At 35.5% G+C, this 21,441-nt stretch overlaps 2 protein-coding genes across 13 annotated transcripts in view; one reads left to right on the forward strand and one right to left on the reverse strand.

Annotated features, from left to right (window-relative positions):
* Positions 1-6,544: 6,544 nt before the first annotated feature.
* Positions 6,545-9,278, forward strand: LOC128867359 (F-box/LRR-repeat protein 2-like). The gene is made up of 6 exons (XM_054108508.1): positions 6,545-6,715; positions 6,801-6,892; positions 6,957-7,099; positions 7,199-7,839; positions 7,898-8,607; positions 8,662-9,278. Exons 1-6 carry the CDS (start codon positions 6,700-6,702, stop codon positions 8,722-8,724), a joined length of 1,665 nt encoding a protein of 554 aa, XP_053964483.1. The 5' UTR covers positions 6,545-6,699; the 3' UTR covers positions 8,725-9,278.
* Positions 9,279-16,440: 7,162 nt separating this feature from the next.
* LOC128868237 (putative fatty acyl-CoA reductase CG5065) overlaps positions 16,441-21,441 on the reverse strand; it is a 177,579-nt gene continuing 172,578 nt past the window's right edge. For all 12 annotated transcript variants that reach the window (XM_054110085.1, XM_054110086.1, XM_054110083.1 and 9 more), the window contains 7 exons: positions 21,058-21,201; positions 20,676-20,810; positions 20,337-20,457; positions 19,932-20,231; positions 18,394-18,526; positions 17,996-18,253; positions 16,441-17,894 (listed from right to left, as the gene is read on the reverse strand). In XM_054110085.1, coding sequence (XP_053966060.1) covers positions 17,747-17,894; positions 17,996-18,253; positions 18,394-18,526; positions 19,932-20,231; positions 20,337-20,457; positions 20,676-20,810; positions 21,058-21,201 — 1,239 coding nt within the window. In that variant the 3' untranslated portion in view covers positions 16,441-17,746. The remainder of the gene's footprint in view (positions 17,895-17,995; positions 18,254-18,393; positions 18,527-19,931; positions 20,232-20,336; positions 20,458-20,675; positions 20,811-21,057; positions 21,202-21,441) is intronic.

The raw sequence follows: 21,441 nt of genomic DNA on the forward strand, positions 1-21,441 counted from the left end.
ATTTGAGCCATGGCAAAACTATCCGGCTACTCTTCAAACGGAGTAAAGGCGAGATCAAAAAACACATTACATACAAATAAAAAAATTAGCAACGAAATTTTTAACAAGTAATATTTTTTTTTTTTTTTGATAAAAAATAGAAAATAATTAAACTTGTACATTTAAGTGCTGAAATAGTGAAGTGAAAAAAGAGTTAATTGCTTAGTTTATGGATTTTTTTTTTTTTGAGCGAGTGTAATTTGAACCAAAAACATATTTTTGGATGTATGAAAACAAAAGCCGATGCGGCGCTAATACAAATTTTAGGTAAATACTATTTAAAGGCTACATTAGGAATAAAGTAGAAATGTAACAGATTTAAGAGAGTAAAGTAATGAATATTACAAAAACTGATGGAAGTATGTTTGGCTGGCAAGGAAGCCCATAAGGAGCAAAAGAAACGCATACAAGCAACGCAAAGACTAGATATTTATATTTTAATTAAGCAAAAGGTAGAATGCTTAAGGAAGTGAAAAAAGAGAAAATGGAAGAGAATGAGAAAAGACATGGCATGAAATGACGGGCATGAAAAAAAATAATAATAATAGGGTGAGAATGTGACTAAAAATAATTATAATTTATGTAAACTAAAATGTAATTAAAAACAAGTTTTGTTTCATTACTTGAAAGCGAAACATATAAACTTAAGTATAAATGTATGCAAGTCTAAAGCGAAGCAAACTTACAATGGAGAAAAACAAAAGTCAGTTAAAGCAACCAATAAAATGTGTAAACATTATGTGGCAAAATAATCGAAACTCATGCAAAGTTTAATATTAAATATAACTTTTATTTGGACGCTTCTGACTGACCATAAACAAAAGCATAAACTGGTCACTCTATAAATAACTGTATCTATGTATGGTGAGCAGTGGCGCCACGTAAAAACAACTGAATACAATAAATTTAAAAGATTTCATATAAATAAAATTTAAATAATAAACATAGAAATTATATGCAGAAAAAATACATGAAAAACGAAGAAAACAAGTCCATTTAGTAAGTAATGTGCGAGAGAGAGAGACAGAGGCATATAAAAAGGGCAATAGGTTTTGAGTAAATAATTTTATATTTTTAAACATTAAGGCATATACTATTTACGCGTAGACTTAAAATATTTTAATTTATAAAGAGAACAAAAATAAAGTAAATTAAATAAGAATAAATAAATTCAAATAAAATGAAATAAAATGGAATAAAATAAAATAAAATTAAATTAAATTAAAAAATAAAAATAAAATAAAATAAAATAAATTAAATTTAAATAATATAAAAAAAAAAAAAAAATAAAATAGAATGAATTGAAATGAAATAAACTAAAATAAAATAAAATGAGATAAAATAAAATAAAATAAAATAAAATAAAATAAAATAAAATAAAATAAAATAAAATAAAATAAAATAAAATAAAATAAAATAAAATACAATAAAATAAAATAAAATAAAATAAAATAAAATAAAATAAAATAAAATAAAATAAAATAAAATAAAATAAAATAAAATAAAATAAAATAAAATAAAATAAAATAAAATAAAATAAAATAAAATAAAATAAAATGAAATGAAATGAAATGATTTGAAATGAAATAAAATAATATAAAATAAAATAAAATTAAACTAAATTAAATAAATTAAAATGAAATGAAGTGAAGTAAAGCAAAATAAAATGAAGTGAAGCACAAAAAGTAAAATCAGATGAAATGAAATAAAATGGCATAAAATTTAGTAAGTGAAATGAGATAAAATAAAATAAAATGAGATGAAATAAAATAAACAAATTAAATAAAATAAAATGAAATGAAAAAAGCAAAATAAAATGAAATAAAGTTAAATGAAATAAAGAAAAGCAAAATATAATAAAATAAAGTGAAATAAAATGAAATAAAATAAAGTTAAATAAAAAATAAGATGCAATCAAATAAAATGAATGAAATGAGATAAAATACATTAAAATAAAAGGAGTTGAAAGAAAGTAAAATAAAATAAAATGAATTCAAATAAATTAAAATAAAATCAACAAAATTTAAATAAAATAAGATATAATTAAATTAGATTTAAATAAAATAAAATGAAAGAAAATAAAATAAAATAAAATGAATTACAACAAAAGGAAATGAAAATAAATAAAATTAGATGAAATTAAATAAAAAAAGTAAAATGAAATTACACATAACAAAATTAAATTAATTTATTTGATATTGGAGTGAAATGCCAAAAAATGCTGATTGTAACTGCAGTAGTTTACAGAGTTACGAAACTAGTTTTTAAACGAAAAAAACAAAAAATAAAACTTACTTAATATTTAGCACATACGAAAATATTTCTTTGAAATAAACCCACTGTATATATGCATACATACATACATATACATATTTGAAAACCAATTTCACAAAACACACAAAGAGAGAAAAAAAGTATATTGAAAATTTTTAAAATACAACACTGCATAAGAAATAATAAATATACAATTAAACAATAAAAGCATAAAAGCATACGTTAAAAGCACGCTCAAACACACACACACCGACATTTGCTCAATAACACAAACATATACGAGTGAAAATATGCTCATAACATAATGCAAGTTTGCTTAAATAATGAAATCAAATTAGAAATATGAGGAACATGAATATTAAAGCCAGTAACTGTATTATATATTTACAGGTATTTATTTGTACTATTAATGAGAAATAAGAAGAATTTACAAAATTTTAGTTTAAACAGAAAACACAAAAATATGGCAAAGGAGTATTTTAAGCGCATAGCATATGAACATACATGCATACATTCAAAAAACGACGATGTGAAAAAACAATGTAACAAAAACAATGAATACAAAATAAAAATTGTATCAAGAATTACATCTAAATGTGAAAATGGAAAATATGAATAAACAGGAAGTAATCATAATGTAACATTGTTGGTTTTTTTATTTGGTGTGGGGATTTGCTTTTGCTTTTTTTGAAAAATTCCACACCTTTTTGGCAGAAATGGTTTGAAAAATTTTGGATGCAGTTTAAGAAGGTTCATCGAAGGTGTGTTGTGTCGCTGGGCTCATATTTACTTAATTTTATATTACGCTTCTAGGCAAATTTGTGATAAATCTTAAATTATTACTCATTTTAAGGGTGGTCCGTGATGTTCTCCCAGCCATAAAAAATAAAAATATATCATATTTGCTTGCTTACTCAAGATATTCATTTCCAAGCGAAACAGTTAATCCCTCAAAATGTTATATAAGGGTTGCATTTTATATTATGTGTCTAATAATGAAAACACAGTAAAATAATAAAGAAAATGACTCTTTTTTAATATTCTACTAGGAAGTCAGAACACTTCTACATTCGCTCGAAGCAATTTTCAAAGCACTTTTGCCATTGAGAAATGAATACCTGCAAATGCGCTGATTAGTCTATCACCACTTGATGTTTTCATTCAAGGAGAGGCCTTGAAGGCCATCTGCAGACTGAAACACAATGGGAATTGGTACTGCCCCTATACGGCACTGGACAACAGAATAGGCATAGACTTCGATCTAACGGTCCTTGCTATGCCCCTTGACTCCATGCCAGAGATACAGTGTGGTGCTGCCAGAGGCTCAATTGTGGTCAAACTTAGAAAATGAGCCCGGCAAACACTGTTTTCGCATTTTCACCGAGCACGGCTCCGGTTCTGGGGTCTACATGGAATCCAGCGCGACAAAACTGCACTTTGCTCTTGGAATGAATGCATCTGTGGAGGTGTATGCTGTTCAAGAAGCGATGAACTTTGTTGTGGAAAACAGATGTAGAGGCAGATCTATATGTGTCTAGGCCTTAGACAGCCCCCCAACCACTTTAAGGGTAGTCGAGTCCTGTAAATCCAGGCTGAACTATATCGGTAGACATAATAGCCTAATGCTAACATGGATCCCGGGACACGTGGGGATCGCGAGTAACGAGATCTCTGACTCTTTAGCTACACTGGGCTCTGAGGCCAACTTTTTGATGAGACGGCGGACCACTTTCTGTGCGTCTGCTCCGCCTTCGCTCGAATCAGGCTTGAAGTCTTTGAAAGCATGTCTGTCTTAAGAAGCAAGCACCTTGGCTTCTAGTCATCACAAGATCTACTCAGATTTCTTCGGAGGTCGAGTAGATTTAAAGAAAAGTAAAAAGGGAATACGAGTGCAGTACAAAAGATTTGATTGTGTCTGAGTGCTGCACTTGCTAGTCTGTCCCGCAAAAAAAAACAATTTTTATTGGATTTAGTTCGTCTTGGAGCACCCATGTCATAGAAGTACTTTGAATCACCGCGGCTGAATTTCTTCAATATTTCGACGTCATTAGTTATGGTTTAATTTCCACATTGATAATCGAACCCATAATAATTCTAAGGGGTCTTCATTTACAAGGTGAAGTCCAAACTAAACAAGACTGGTGTCATAAATACTTTTTCCCCCGGGCCGGAGATTTCAGAGGGGCCCGGACTCGAGATTATACGTATTTATATGAATTAGACATCATATGAATGGGCCCGCATTTGCAATTTTCCCCCGGGGCCCGGATTTTCCCCCGGGCCCGGATATGCTCTCTACGGCCCTGGTCATTGGTACAAAAATGAGTTTCGAATAAAGAGGTACTTTCAAATTTAGTTTTAAAATCGGTAATACGTTTACCGAAACATTTGAATTGTTGAAAAAAGTGTATGGCAATGATTGTCAATGCACATACGAGCCGCCCAAAATCTGTAATCGCCGAAAACTCCATCGAAATTGTTTGTAAATTTAACACAAATGAACCGAAATCATCGTTGAAATTCATGGAATCGGAGTTGAATATCCAAAACATTGATTTATTGCATTTTAACTGATCATTTGAGCTTAAGAAAGGTCTGTGCACGTTTCATTCCGCACAAGTTAACTGAGGACCAAAAATTGCTCAGAATTCAACATTCAAAAGACCTCATTAAAGAGGCGAGAAAAGACGCGAACTTCCTTTACAACATTGTAACCGGTGGTGAATAGTGGTTTTTCCTCCATGAACCTGAAACTAAGCATCAAAGTGCCGAATGGAAGGCCCCAAACGAGCGACCACCCGAAAAATTGCGTCTGCCGAAGTCAAAAATCAAATCGATGCTCATTTCTTTTTACGATTCCAAGGGAATTTTCCACAAAGAGTTCGTGATAACGGGCCAAACTGTCAATCCGATTTTTCATCTTAGCGTTTTGAAGCGTTTTTTGTGTCGCATTCGTCGAATTCGAACTGAATACCGCGAAGGAGGAAGCTGGCGCTTTTTGCATGGTAATGCACCATCTCATCGATCCACCCTTGTGATTGATTTTTTGACTAGAAATTGCATTTTAACCATCAATAATCACTCACTGTATTCGCCTGATATGACTCCCTGTGATTTCTACCTATTAGGAAAATTGTATTTGGCCATGAAAGGAAAATGTTTTGTGTGCGTAGAAAAGGCTTGTACCGACATCCTGAAGGAAATTCCAGTCAATGAGCTGAAACACTCTTTCGAAGAGCTTTTAGAACGCGCAAAACAGTGTATCGAGGCCAGAGGGCATTATTTGGAATAAATAAACTCAAAGTTATCAGAACAAAGCTGCTGTCGTTTCCATTTTAGTTCAGTCTCGTATATTTTAGACTTCACCTTGTATATAGAACGAACTGAAAAATTGATTCGCGATCATGAGTGCTTATTAAAATCTTATTACACGCAGGAAACACAAATCATAGATGACTAGATGGGAAACTCTTTTTCTCGTGAGAGCGCTGAAAAATGTGCATTTTTTATAACATTTGCCAATATTGCCACACCGGTAGAAAAATGATTTGGGTATTTTTTAAACACAAATTGGGAAATTTTAGTTTCCACACCACCATTGAGGCTAGTATTTAGTGTGCGGGTTGCCCAATTGCCTTATATCACTCGTAAACACCTACATATACTAAAAATAAGCACAATCCGTATGAAATATGTGCATAAATAGCCAAAAAATTTAAAAATTTATATGTAAATGAAATTATTTAAGACTGATATGCAAAAGTAAGTTAATAATAATAAAGTAATGAAATTACTGAAATTTACATAAACCAACACACTGTTTTCAATAAAATTACATTATGTACATAAGGCTAATTAAAAGTAGAAGTCGAAAAGGATATAACGAGCTTTGGATTCTATAAACTTTTTAATTTTAACACAAATAATTATAAACATCTCAACACGTCATTTCTCCATTAAGTAAACACGAACTGGTGTCGTCAGTTATTTTAGGCGCATTTCTTCTGGCAGCCTGCCATTTCGCCTATCAGCTGTTCAAAATCCCATAATGTGTGAGTGCTGCCAAGTTTTGAAACGCCCTCATGGGCGCAATCTCTCTCAAAATGAAAGAGTTTCCCATCTTATTATCCATGACACAAATCGATCCGACTACTCGTCTGTTTGCACGCAGTGCTTACTTTACACATAACCATTGTGAATACGCGCTGTAGTAAGAGCAAGAAACATCCAATTAGAATTTATTTTTAGGTAATATTTATTTGGTGGTGATGGGTTTAGTTTGTTGTGGCCAATTAAGTGAGTAATGGTTTAAAACAATTAAAAATTAATGCTAATTTCAGAGCGAAAAGGTGTCGGTAAAGCGAGATTGTCATTTTGGAACGGCAGATGGATTTCACAAAGCGTAAGTGTAAAGCGGTGACAAAGAACAGCTTCAGAAGAGATTTTAAAATAATAGATATGTATGTACGTACCTGTTTACTTCGCAGTTAAATCCAATTACTACTTCCTCGATGATAAAGCGTACACGGAAGATGATCTACTCGTCTACAATGTCACGGCGTACCAACTGCATGGCAAAGTACATACTTCTGTGACCTTTGCCCCAGTTATAGTTAATAAAGTAATTATGCGAATCTTTGCAGGTAACCGAGGTGGAACTTTTGAAATACTTTACACAATTCGGTGACGTACTCAAGGTATTTTTGATGCGCGATAAACATGCAACCGGAACTACAGAACCGCCAATTGGCGTAGTGCACTTCGCACATCCAATAGCGGCCGCGAAGTAGGTGTACAATTGCATTATTCTAAACAAACACACATTTGCTTGCATAAGAAAGCTTAAACGTGCTAATTCCTTTATTTCCCCCTCACCATGTTTAAGGGCACTCCAGCGGTCCTGCCATGAATTGCAAAAGAAGCGCTTCTTTGTCAATGCCTGCGAGAGTTGGGAGCAACCTGAGGCATATAAAGGTGGTGTCGATTTTAACGCGCGCATTGCTGCGCTCAATCTAAACGGTGACTTGATTGATTTCTACACTCCCATACGCACCAATATCTTGCAATTGAATGACGAATGCTTGGAAGTGATTTGCCTGTATTTACCATTGCGAGACCAAATACGTTTTTCGCGTGTATGTCGACGCTTTCGTGATATTTTCAAGCATACCTGCAAGTGTGCACCTAAAGTTTTCAACATGAATCAACTGATTGGCATGACTTTGTGGGATATACGCGAATTCTTTGAAATGGCTGGCGCTAATATAGAAGAGCTGATTGGTTCGGTGCCTTATAACTATCAAGAACGCATTGATTTCATTAGCGAAATGAGTCCAAAAGTGCGACGCGTGAACCTCAATTGCAACAACGTAGAGTCCGCCAGTTTGTTGCGGTTGTTGGAGCGTTTTCATGCCGTCACTTATGTTGAATTGCACAACTTCTCGCTGAACGACAACGCTGTGCTTGCCTTAAGAAAACTGCCCAATTTGCGTGCATTGGTGCTGGACCAAAGTTTCGAGTTAACGGGTGCGTATTTTTAATTCCTTATATCTGCAATTCACCCTTTTCCAACTCGCATTTGCAGGAAAAAATCTAAATAAATTATACCAATTGCACGAGTTAAGCCTGTATGGATGCGAAAATGTGCAGACGAGTCACTTCAGCGACATATGCAAATGTCTATTCAATTTACGTAGCTTGGATATACGCCATTGTAAGATGCTTACCTCGCGCGCCTACAACGAAATGGTACGACACTGCCGTCAATTGGAGCAGTTGAAAATCTCCTGCGAAAAGGAGGTGAACTACGATTGTGTAGCGCAACTGCATTCGCTGCGCCGACTCGCCGTGCATTCGTTCGGCGCAGTACGTGAAACACTATTCATTGCGCTGTCGGCACATAAAGCGCAGCAGCTGGAGCAACTCGAGATATCGGCAAGAAATTGCATAACACACGAACGTGCCATCTACCTATCAAGGCTGCAACAGTTACGCAACCTAAGCTGCCCAAATAATGACAATCTAACGGATGAATGTCTCTTCGAATTCGCCGAACGTTTGACGCTGCTGGAAGAGTTGGACATAAAAAATTGTCGTGCAATTACAAATATCGGACTTTTAGTGTTGTTGCGCCGTTGCCCGCACCTCAAACGAGTCAATGTCGAGCAATGTGAGGGTGTGACAGATGATTTCTTATACGATGCCTGCGATGTGCTGAGGCAGCGCAGACGTGAATGTGAGCAACCGGTGATCTTTCATTTGGCGGGCACTAGTGTGCGTGAATTCGTAGCGAAAGTGAGTGAGTGTAATTGATTAAGGAACGCTCATTAATATGCTGCATAATTTCAGGAAGTATCAAATCTTGAGGTGGGCTGTTTGCTAAGTTTTTCCTTCGCCGAAGTGAGTTCCTAGTTGACAAGTGACAGATTGGCATGAATCGTAGATTTTGACCAAAGATCAGCAAAGCAAAATGTGTGAAAAATAGCGTAAAAAGACAAATACAAATATCGCGATATTCATGGAGAAGCATTTAAAAGACATTTTAAATAATATTTTAATTAATAATACAAACTATGTAATTAAAAAAAGAAGCACAACGCACATACGAACAGCGAATCATGCATTCATATTCACGATTATGTTAACACTGGCGCACAATTTGTATTGTAAAACTTTTTTGCTGTGCAATGGGTGTGATTCAGTACTGAAATGCGGAAACGTGTAGCCGTTTTGCGGATATTGCAGCATTATTTTGTTTGTTAAAAAAAAAAAAAACACTGCAAAATTTACTCAAAATTATGGCAAATGGTGGCTGAAATTTGTTAAGCAAAATTTTAATTCAACTAAATGATATCAATACTATTTATGCTATTTTAGCTATTTATTGTCGAAATTTAAATAATATTACGAAAGTATGTTAAATCTTTAAATTATATTTCTAATAATAATTATACATTTCATTGTGATCCAGCTCTTTTTTCCTTGTGCTGGTTATAAAAGTATTCACCAATATGCAAAAGTAGCCTGTAAGGTTTCTTTAAAAATCGCAACATTTTTGTACAATTATATATATACAGTACATACATACATACATCGGCGCGTAGTAATTCTCATATGAAATTATATAACCTAGGTGCGATAGCAGCATGCAATAAAACTACTAATACTCTACAAAATGATTAGAATTGCAATTTTTCAATCAACTGAAACATTTAATATTTTAAATGTAGTATATCGATACATTTTTTTTTAGTCTATTCGAGTAGGCATTAAATGCGGTTTAGATATAAATAAATTTCTGCATGCGTACTAGATATTATTATCAATTGTATTTTATTAGACAATAAGTGTTACTGTCTTTTACAATATTTACATTGTATTTAACTGATATTGTATACTTTTTCTGAATATGAATAAATGCCATATAAAAATAACATCCAAACACCAAGAATCAATGGTGAAAAAAGGCAGTGGACGAAAAGGCTTAGACGAAGAGCTCAAGTTGCCTCGTGAGATGCGTGTCACACTGCCGTGCAGTTTGTGCACTAAAAAGTGGGCGGCAAAATTCAAATTTATAAAAAAATTTAGTTGGTTATTTCTCGGGAAAAGTGGTCGACTGTTTGGTAAAAAGCAGACATTGCAAAGTGTGCGAAATTCACGAAAAGCACAAAGGTACGGCTGAGTATGAATGGTGGTTAGAATATCATCGCGAAAATTGTGCAGCAGATCACAAAGGTAGCTCTGGGAAAATGAAGCCAGATAGTGCGGTGGAAATGTTTCGGAGATCATTAGAAAACTATGGGGTCAAATACAGGGTTTGATTGAAAAGTAATGAGCCTTATTTTTTTTTAAGCAGTTTTATTAAACCTTTTGGCTTAAAAAAAAAAAAAATAAATAATTGGCGCGTACACTCCTGTTAGGTGTTTGGCCGAGCTCCTCCTCTTATTTGTGGTGTGCGTCTTGATGTTGTTCCACAAATGGAGGGAGCTACAGTTTCAAGCCGACTCCGAACGGCAGATATTTTTATGAGGAGCTTTTTCATGGCAGAAATACACTCGGAGGTTTGCCATTGCCTGCCGAGGGGCGACCGCTATTAGAAAAATGTTTTTATTAATTTTGCTTTCACCGAGATTCGACCAACGACCTCTCTGTGAATTCCGAATGGTAATCACGCACCAACCCATTCGGCTACGGCGGCCGACTAATATTCTTCAAAATAGGACCCTTGAGCGTCAATACACCGCTGGTAGCGGTCCTTCCACTGCAGGAAACATTTTTTAAACTCATCCGCCGGAATCGCGTTCAATTCGGCTGTCACAGTTTTTTGGATTGCCTCGATGGAGTCAAAACGCCTCCCCTTCAGCTTTCTTTTCAGGCGCGGGAACAAGAAAAAGTACGGAGGGGACAGGTCTTGGCTATAGGGAGGGTGGGGAAGCAGCGGAACACCCATCTTGGCCAATGCAGAGGTGCAGAGGAAGGCGGTGTGCGCCGGCGTATTGTCGTGATGAAGGGTTCAATTGTTGGCGAGGTCGGGCCGAACCCGGGCGACGCGGTTTTTCAGCCGAAGGAGTACTTCTTTGTAAAATGCCGCGTTTACAGTGTTTCCTGGAGGTACAAACTCCTTGTTTAGCTTTACGCAAAATTTGATCGAGTAACGTTGCTCCAACGATCGCTGCATTTTCGCCACTGCAAAATCCTAACACACTTTTAAAACAGCTTTCACGCGCGGAGCGATGTTGACTGCACCGCTGTTGCCAGCGAACTGGGACCGATTTCTAGTGGAAGGGGAAGGTCCAACGATCATTTTCCCCCACCAGCCAATTCGGTTGATCGCTTGGCAGACGCTCCGCGCGGGAAGGCTCATTACTTTTCAATATGCATATAACATAGGTGACGGTGTTACAAAAACTTCACGAATGCTCAGCCGTATCAAGATCTGGAAGTAAAGAAGAAAGAATGCGTGGCACATGTCCAAAAACGTATGGGTAAGCGTCTTCGCCAAGTCGTCAATGACAGTAAAAAATCGACGTCAATCATGAAAAGAGAGAAACCAACGACTACGAAGACAACGTTCGCACAACAGTCGGTTCTACGTAACCGTAACGACCCGGATTTATATCCGGCCAAGCACTGTCACTTCAACAGCATTCCTCGTATATGCACGGGGAATGTTTATGCTGCTACAACAACAACAACGAAGGAAAATTCAAATACATCGAATCAAATCAAACGCGTTAGTTTGAGAGGAAGAGGAAAATTAACTGCCAAAGTAATAGATGAGCTAACTATTTATTACGGTTTGTCAATTAGAAATAATATTGACTCACTTCAAAATGACACAACGCAAATGAAAAATGCCGTATGGGCGACATTCTACGATAAGGTAGTAACGACCGGTGTAACGACCGAAATTTCGACCTTTTTTCATGAATCTTTTTTAAAAAGAAAATAAAATGCGATCGTTTTAAAGTTTTTACATGTTTTTATTGGTGTTTTGAAGTATATAAAAAAATTTTTTTAAAGTTAATTTTATATTGATTTGTTTAAAATTTTTGACGTCAAAGTGGAGTCCTTAAAAAAAGATGAGTTGGTTCGGGAAAACACACAGCCTTCCAAAGTCATCTGAAATAAAAAATGCAAAGAGATTATTATACTGCAGGCTTTAGTTTAGGTCCCGAACCTAAAATATATATTAAAATAAAAAAAAAACAAAAACAAAATGGCGGACTTGTGAAAAAAGTTCTCAAAATCTAATTTGTTTTCTTCATAAATTGTTTAAATGAAATAGTTTATTATTAAAAAATTAAATGTTTTAAAGGTCCGGGATCTAGATATGTGTGTCTATAATAACGGGTTCAATTTTTAGCCAAATCGGTTGAATAGTTTTTAGTCAGTGATTCTCCGAAATTTCGAAAACATGGTTTTGAGAAAAACGCGTTTAAAGTTTCGACAACAGATTTTTTATAAAAAAATTATAAAGCGTTTTTCAGTGAGAGCGCTTCAATTTTTTTTTTTTATTATAGAGTTTGAACATATACATTTAAGTATGAAATTCGATTTCTTTTGCATGACCACCGCGTGCACGTTTTACGAAGTCCAATCGTTGAACCCAATTTTCGACCACTCTTTTGCATAAATCGGCCGAAATTCCAGCAATTTCGCGTTCAATATTGGCTCTGAGCTCACAAATCGTCGCCGGCTTGTTACTGTGGACCAATGACTTCACATAACCCCAAAGGAAATAGTCTAGAGGCGTCAAATCACTCGAGCGCGGCGGTCATTCGACCGGTCCATTTCTGGAAATAATGCGCTCATCGAACTTACTCTTCAACAAATCAATTGTAGCGTGTGCTGTGTGGCTTGTGGCCCCGTCCTGTTGAAACCACATGTCGTCTAAGTCCATACCATTCAATTGCGGCCAAAAATAATCGTTTATCATGTCGCGGTATCGATTTCCATTCACAGTAACGTGGCGATCGTTCTCGTCAACGAAAAAATATGGGCCAATTACGCCGCCGGCATGTAAACCGCAGCAAACAGTGATTTTTTCGGGATGCAACGGTGCCTCATGAATCACGTGTGGATTGCTTTCTGCCCAGTAACGCATATTTTGCTTGTTGAGAAAGCCATTGAGCCAAAAGTGAGCTTCATCACTGAAGATGATTTTTTGGAAAATTTATAAATTTTCATAAAAAATTTGCACGATTTGCAATCGTTGCTCAAGTGTGTAGCGTTCCATGATGAAATGTATACTAATGAAGTTTACAAATGGCAAGCGAAAAATAAAAAATATTGCGTCGTTCGCCCTCTCTATTGGAAAAAAGTTGAAGCGCACCTATTGCAAAACGCCTTACTAGCATTAACCCGCTATGCCTGGTGCGTAGAGCAGTCCTTCCTTTTCCTCAAAGTTGTCATTTTCAGCAGCTTTTAGATCCCTACGTAAAGTTCTAGACTCTTTACAGCTGGCTTCTGCAGTTTTCTCTGCGCTCAAAATACGTGCGCTTGTACTCACAAAATCAGTATCAGCTTCTGCAGTAAATTGATTCCCCTTAAATGATCTCTTTCTTTCACCTTTATTCTTGTGCCAACCTCCACTAAAGCGCTTGTTTCCCATTTCAGAGCAGTGTGTATTCGTCGAGTGCAAAACGTTTACTGATGAACTGCTCGATGGTGCAGATCAGTATATTGTACCAAATTCTTATATTTTGTCTATGTAAGTCGAATTCGCTTTCATACACACACTACGGCGCGGTCTCTTATTTTAGCTATAACTTTAAAAATAATTAAAATTTCTGTCTGAAATTTTTATAGTATATTTTTAAGATGAACCCGGGTGCTGATATTTTTATTAAAAAATTTTATAAACATAATTAAAGCGTGACATTTATGACGTAAAACTTTTTTTTAAAATGCCGTAAATTGCACAATTTTTCGAAATTCAAAAATCCAGTTCGACAGACTGTGACTACAATTTCACTTTACAAGAATTTTTTTTACTTTTTACAGATCCATCAACATTTCAAGAAGAAATGATGCAGACCATAGAGAATTTTTTCTTTAATTGTACTTTGGGTCACGTGATATTTTATATACTAATTCTTGTTAAGATCTGGTGACTGACATCCAGAGCAGTCTTAAATTATGGAGGGAACACTTCTCGAACCTGTTAAATAGTGACAGCTGTGCATATCACAGAGAATGTGAAGATCCCGATACCCCAAGCGTTGACGACGGAATTGTCGTTCCGCTACCCGACCATGACGAGGTGAGAATAGCGATAACGCGGCTAAAGAACAACAAAGACGCGGGCGCCAACGGACTGCCGGCTGAGCTATTCAAACATGGCGGCGAAGAGCTGGTAAGGTGCATGCATCAGCTACTATGCAGAATATGGTCGGATGAAAGTATGCCTGCCGATTGGAATTTAAGTGTGCTCTGCCCAATCCATAAGAAGGGCGATCCTGCAATTTGTGCCAATTACCGCGGGATTAGTCTTCTAAATATCGCCTATAAGGTTCTAGCGAGCGTATTGTGTGAAAGGCTGAAGCCCACCGTCAACCAACTGATTGGGCCTTATCAGTGTGGCTTTAGACCTGGAAAGTCAACCATCGACCAAATATTCACAATACGCCAAATCTTGTAAAATACCCATGAAAGAAGAATCGACACACACCATCGTTTCGTCGACTTCAAAGCTGCATTCGAGCGTACGGAAAGGAGTTACCTATATGCCGGGATGTCTGAATTTGGTATCCCCGCAACGTAATACGGCTTTGCAAGATGTCGTTGGTCAACACCAGCAGCGCCGTCAGAATTGGGAAGGACCTCTCCGAGCCGTTTGATACCAAACGAGGTTTCAGACAGGGTGACTCGCTGTCGTGTGACTTCTTTAGCCCGATGTTGGAGCGGATCGTACAAGCCGCAAAACTTAATCGCCCAGGCCCAATTTTTTATTGTTGGCGTATGCCGATGAAATTGACATCATCGGCCTTAACAACCGCGCTGTTAGTTCTGCCTTCTCCAAACTGGATAAAGAGGCAAAGCGAATGGGTCTGGTGGTGAACGAGGACAAAACGAAGTACCTCCTGACATCAAACAAACAGTCGGCGCACTCGCGTATCGGCACCCACGTCACTGTTGACAGTTATGATTTCGAGGTTGTAAAAGAATTCGTTTATTTAGGAACCACCGATAACAATGTCAGCCTGGAAATCCAACATGGTATCTCTCTTGCCAACAAGTGCTACCTTGGACTAAGTAGGCAACTGAGCAGTAAAGTCCTCTCTCGACGAACAAAACTAACCCTCTACAAGACTCTCATCATGCCCGTCCTAACGTATTGCGCAGAAGCTTGGACGATGACAACATCTGATGAAGCCACGCTTGGAGTGTTCGAGAGAAAGATTCTGCGTAAGATTTTTTGACCTTTGCACATTGGCAACGGCGAATATCGCAGGCGATGGAACGATGAGCTGTATGAGCTTTAAGACGACATAGACATAGCGCAGCGAATAAAGATCCAGCGGCTACGTTGGCTGGCTCATGTCGTCCGATTGGATAGAAACGCTCCGGCTCTGAAAGTATTCGATGCGGTAACAGCTGGTGGTAGCACAGGAAGAGGAAGGCCTGCTCTGTGTTGTAAGATCAGGTGGAGAAGGGTTTGGCTGCACTTGATGTGTCCAACTGGCCGGTTAACTCGGCCAACATCGCGTAAGTGATTATCGCGCAATTAAGAAGAAGAAGAGGTCGTTCAATGTCCGTTCCTAAAATGTTTGCTATGTGCAATAAAGGGTTTTCCAATAGCAGGTGTTATTTTGATATTAACATCAGGCAAATGACCACCACGACCACGCTTAGGTATAGGACAATATCCTTTTCATGAAAATTTCCATAACCGAATCGCAAAGTGGCTGCCCTATGTCCTCGATAGCCTCACGAATTCCATCTTTGAGGTCTTAAATCGACCCTGGGCTATTCTCTTTTACGAGGCCCCAAAGAAAAAAGTCACAAGGTGTTAAATCACAAAACCTCGCTGGCCAATTGTGATCACCTCTTCGAGAGATAACATGGTCAGGAAAATTTTCTCGTAAAAGATCAATGGTTTCGTTGCTTGTATGGCACGTAACGCCGTCTTGTTGTAAATAAACTTTGTCGAGATCAATACCATCCAATTCCGGCCATAAAAAATCGTTAATTTTCTCTCGATAGCGCAATCCATTCACCAATAACACCTGCTATTGGAAAACCCTTTATAATCAATAGAAGAGAAACATTCCTGTTTTTTCACTTTTTATTTTATTTTATACCTTTTAATTTTATTTTCATAATTTTAATGCATAAATTTAGTTCGCTATTACATTTCTTGTGTTGTTTTTGTTTTTTTTGTTTGTCTTTATTTAATTGTTTTATTTTTTAAATGTAAAGTAATTTATAACAAGCAATTTATTTGTTTTGTATTTTTATATTTTGCTTATATCATTTCTTTGTCTACTTATACTTGTAAACTGCCGCTGACTGTATTTGTTTTGTTTTTGTTTTTTATTTTTTATTTTTGCTTTATATAAATTTAATGGTTTCTTAAAATTTCTGGATTTAAATTTTGTATAATTTTTCTTTTTTTTCTATCAAATTAAATTAAATCATGCTTCTATTTTCTCTTTATATGCTTCCTATGCTTTTCAGATTTTATTTGCATGCTTTTAATTTTGTGTATTATTTATTTGTAGGATTTCATTTTTTCTTTATCTTTGCCTTTTAATTTTTATTCCGGGAATTATGCTTTAACCAAAATGCTCCATACAATTTAATCGTAAATCTACTAACGCTATTAGACTTATAATGTTTTTGTTTTTATTGTTTATTTTATGTAGCATGCAATTTTTTAGTATCTCATTTATACTTTTATTTCACGCAGATTTTTATTTTATTTCACTTTTAAATTTAAAATAAACTAAATTTGAAGTTTTATTGTTTAAACTAATTTTCCACTTGCTAGTGCCTTTATTGCAAATATTTCACATATTATATATAATTATATATGTGTATGTATGTATATTTAATAGTTGGTTTCTTTCCTTGCCTAATTACATATATACCAATAAAATTGCTTTTGTTGCTTTGCATGGCAAAAAAAAAAAAAAATTAAAAATAAAATAAAAAACAATTTAGCAAATTTTTCACTTTTTTCAAATTTTGAAAATTTATTAAATTGCAAACAAAACAAAAACAATTCGTACATTACTATAAATAGAGTTGTCTGCTAATTTTTATTTTTAATAGCAAGAATTTAATAAAAGAGTAGCCTAAGAAAGGGGAATGAAATGAGAGTCAAATAGCATAAAAATTTGCTGCAATGCTTGGCATAAACTTCATACAAAAATCGTTTGTTGAAAATTTTTTTATTCTTTTATTTAAATGTATGTATATTTTATTTTTCCTTTATTTGGTACCACATTTTTAATTTTTCGTTATACTATATTTGCTTTAGCGTAATTGCAATCGTTAATTATTATTATATTTTCTTTTTTTGTTTATATTAAACTTTATTTCTTAACCTCACGCACTAATATTTCTACGCAATTTTTATTATATATGTATATTTTTTAATATTTTGTTTTTTACTACTATTAACCCTTCGACATTTTTATTTGTATTTATTTCTTTCTCTTCAGCTTCGTTCGATTACAATTTTATTACAATACAAAAATTATAAAAGAAAGTAATTAAGTTAATTTAAACTTAACTGCCATAAAATATAGAAAAACAATAACAAAAAATATATTTATGTATTTATATATATTTATAGTATATATATAAATTGTATTAATTCAATATTTAATACAATCAATTCAATCATTTATGCCACTCTACCAGCGTAAGTGTGCTCTTTGCTGCTTGTTTTTGCATTAGCTTCTTCTTTGTTCACCTTTGAATATTACAAAAACGGTATTAGTCGTATTAGCTTGAAAACATTCTGCAAAAATGCTGTCCACAATGCATTCAGACGCTTCGAGTGCGCCATTAGGAAGCGCCAAGTGCACATCACCGCCACCACTTTGGTCAGCTGATGCAAATAGTACAATCTATTGTGAATGGCAAACGAAAAGGGAGAGAGAGAAAGTGTTTGTTACATACTCAATGGCATACAATTATTACTTCACACAATTTCGGCGACTCTACTTACCGCATCATTCGCTTTCGACACGCAGGTAGTGATTCTGGACGTTGTTTAAATAAGAATTCCCTATAGCCCAACACATAACGTTCCACATAGTTCTCCCAGTCAATCGTGCGTACATCGAACACAAACGTTTCGCGATCCTTCTGACTCAGCGCATTGAGGAGTGCGTGCACATTGTCATCTTTGAATCGCCACTGGTGCGTGGCAAAGTATTCTAAACAACCAACAGCTTTGGCAATTTTATTTTGGATATTTGCCATGCTACAGGTATGCGTAAAACAAAATAAAAGAAGTAAAAAGAAAAAAAAAACACAAACAACGAGCATTTAAAGTGGGTAAGTTTGAATAAAAGAAGTGCAGGGAATTGTTGCCATTTACTTAAATTAGATTGAAATACTCACAATGGCTTTTTGCCCATTAGTCGCGCAACAATGTCCAATATATAGGCCGGTAAGTAGTGTACGAGGAAGCCATGTGCTGCATTCAATGGACGATTCATACGCAACACACCCGTCGGGTACCACAGGCAGCCCTCTGTAGGGAAGAAAAGAAATTGAGTGTGCGAGAAACAACAATGCAGGACAGAGTAGTGCTTAGAAAACATGATTTGATGATTTTGGAGATAGGGGAAATTTATGACTAAGCAATTCGTAATTTGGCAAAAATTTTCTAATAATCAAGAACTATGTAAAGCAAACACATTCCAATTTTATACTTCATCGAATGATTTTTTGTTGTTGTTGTTGTAGCAGCATAAACATTCCCCATACTTACATACGGGGAATGCTGCTGGAGTGACAGTCCTTGACCGGATATAGATCCGGGTCGTTTCAGTAACGTAGAACCGACTGTCGTGGAAATGATTTTTTGTCTTCTATTTTTGTTTCCAAAGGTCACGACTTATTAGTGCCACATCTGGACTTTACGGACGAGCAGGAGAAGTACATAAAACTAGCCTCGATAACGACGGTTCAGCGATAGACATATTTTAAATAACATGCTCTGAAAGTCATGTGACAACTCTCGCTACGTAAATGCAGTAATTGGAGACCAATCACCGCAAAACACTGTTGTAGAACTTGAATTACCGCTGGCGAATCACGCGGTATTCTGGGTAAAAAAGTAGCCCTTATTAAAAAGAAAAACTAACACTCATACCTACACGGTCCAGCACTCGAAGTGTAACCAGGAGGCAGTACCAATGGTGTGGGCCGCTGTAATCGCAGATGGGCACTCTCCAATCGTTTTTTATGAGCCTGGAGTCAAGGTAAATGCGAAATATTTTCGGGAAAGTATTCGGAAGTTTGCTTTGAAGCCGTGGGCAGACAAATGGACGTTTCAACAGGGCTCGGCACCATGTCACAAAGCTCGAGTGAACCAAGAATGGCTAAAAAACAATGTTCCGAACTTCATAACGTCCACACAATGACTCTCAAATCCACCAGATGCGAATCCGAGGTATTATTCACTTTGGGTCATTTTGGAGAGCAAAGACTGAACTAAAAGATTCACCAGTCACGAGGCGGTGAAAAAAACCATTGTCCGTGAGTGGGCCAAAATACCTGTAAGTCACATACGGGCAGCTTGCGATTCGTTTCTGGACCGTCTCAAAGCGATTGATTCTTAATTTTGTTTTATTTTCACACATTTTTTACTTTGAATTGAATAAAAGTAATTTTCCAAACTAAATTTATGGCCTTTTTAATTGGTTACACTTCGAGTGTCGGACCCTGTATATAAGTATTTGTTCTGCATATGGGGAAACGCCGTATGTTCTTAACTACACCTTCTACGACTGTTTCTATTTCATTTGAACCGTCGATATTCAAAGAAATTTTCGTGTACTTATTGCTAGCCGAGCGCGCTGAGTTAGTATGCCTTGCAGTTTTGGCAGGGCTTTATAGCGTAGCATTGACATTTCATATACAGGTAGACTCACCCAATGGATGCTTTCGTACGTGTTTCATGGCATATTTCACAAATTCACCCCACTGTATGGGATGTCGTTGTCCAGTACAACAATTATATATCGCCAAATTATCGGATTTTCGCGTCGCTGTGCGCCATGCTGCGGCAATCATTAAATTAATCACAATATCGACAGGTACCATATCGGCAACATAATTCTTTTCACACATTATTGTACGGAATAAACCTTTGCCGACGGCAGCCACCAAACCGGTTGGACCATTAAAATTATCTACCCAACCAGCGAATGGTTCATTCAAGCTGGCAATCACTGGAAACGAAGAAACGATTATAGTTTATATTATTATTGATGTCAGTTATTATTATTACTAAAATTGCCATCCAAAATATTGGGTGGCTATGAATTTTTACTCACCTATTGATGGCCGCACAATGGCAACAGGCAGATTACCAGCTTCTTTGAGAAGCATATGCTCCGCTAAGGCTTTCGTAAATGTATACGTATTGGGGCGTTTACCAATCAGCGATGGTGTCAGCTGAAAATGAAGAAATAAAAAAAATATAGAAATAACTTCGATACTTGGGGCTGCCAAAAAAATATGATTTATGAGAGAAATATAACCAATATTATTGAAATATCCCATGAGATAATTTTTCGCGAATTTATGTTTCTTACTTTCTGGTGCTTTTTTGGAACCAAAAATATTTCACATTTCGTTGTAATTTTCTTAGTTAGTTCACTACAGATATTTACCTGATCGAGCATATCCTCAGGAAGCCAATTGATCAGTGAAATAATATCGTCGGGATTATAGGGTGGTGCATATATCACCTCTGATACCTCGGTTCTATCGCAATTGCAATAGGCAGTGGAGACGTGTATTAGTGCCTGCGAAACGGATAAGGGGAATCATAGAATAAAAAATTATGATTTTAAATAACATTTCTATTAAATAATTGGTTCTAGTAAAAACGAAAACAAAAATTTTTTTTTTAATTTTTTAAATGAAATTAAATTAATTTAAATTAAAATTAAAATAAAATTTTTTGATTTAAATTTAATTAACATAAAAATTAAAAAAAAAATTTCAAGAAACTATCAATTCATATTTGTTACTTAAACCACCGATACTTACATCTAAGGACATCATGCGATGGCACAACTCAACCAAACGCTTTGTCCCAAGCATATTGATTGTGACAGATAATTTGAGCTTTTCGTCGAATTTGACGGTGGCAGCTGAATGGAATACAATGGATACTGTGCGACAGAGTAGCGCCTGCAAGGAAATAGAATAAAAGAGATTTGTATTGTTTTGAGATCTCGAGCCCAATGCAGAATAAACAAATGCAGATTTGAATACAAAAATATATAAAAAAAATGTAAGTTAAATAGGGGGGAAAAATAATCAAAAATTAAAAAATAAAATAAAAATTAAAACTTAAAATAAAAATAAAAAATTTAAATTAAATAGGGGGAAAAAAAATAAAAAATTAAAATAAAGAATTAAAAAAACCTA

This window comes from Anastrepha ludens, chromosome 6 (assembly GCF_028408465.1).
Source record: "Anastrepha ludens isolate Willacy chromosome 6, idAnaLude1.1, whole genome shotgun sequence".
Lineage (NCBI taxonomy): Eukaryota > Metazoa > Arthropoda > Insecta > Diptera > Tephritidae > Anastrepha > Anastrepha ludens.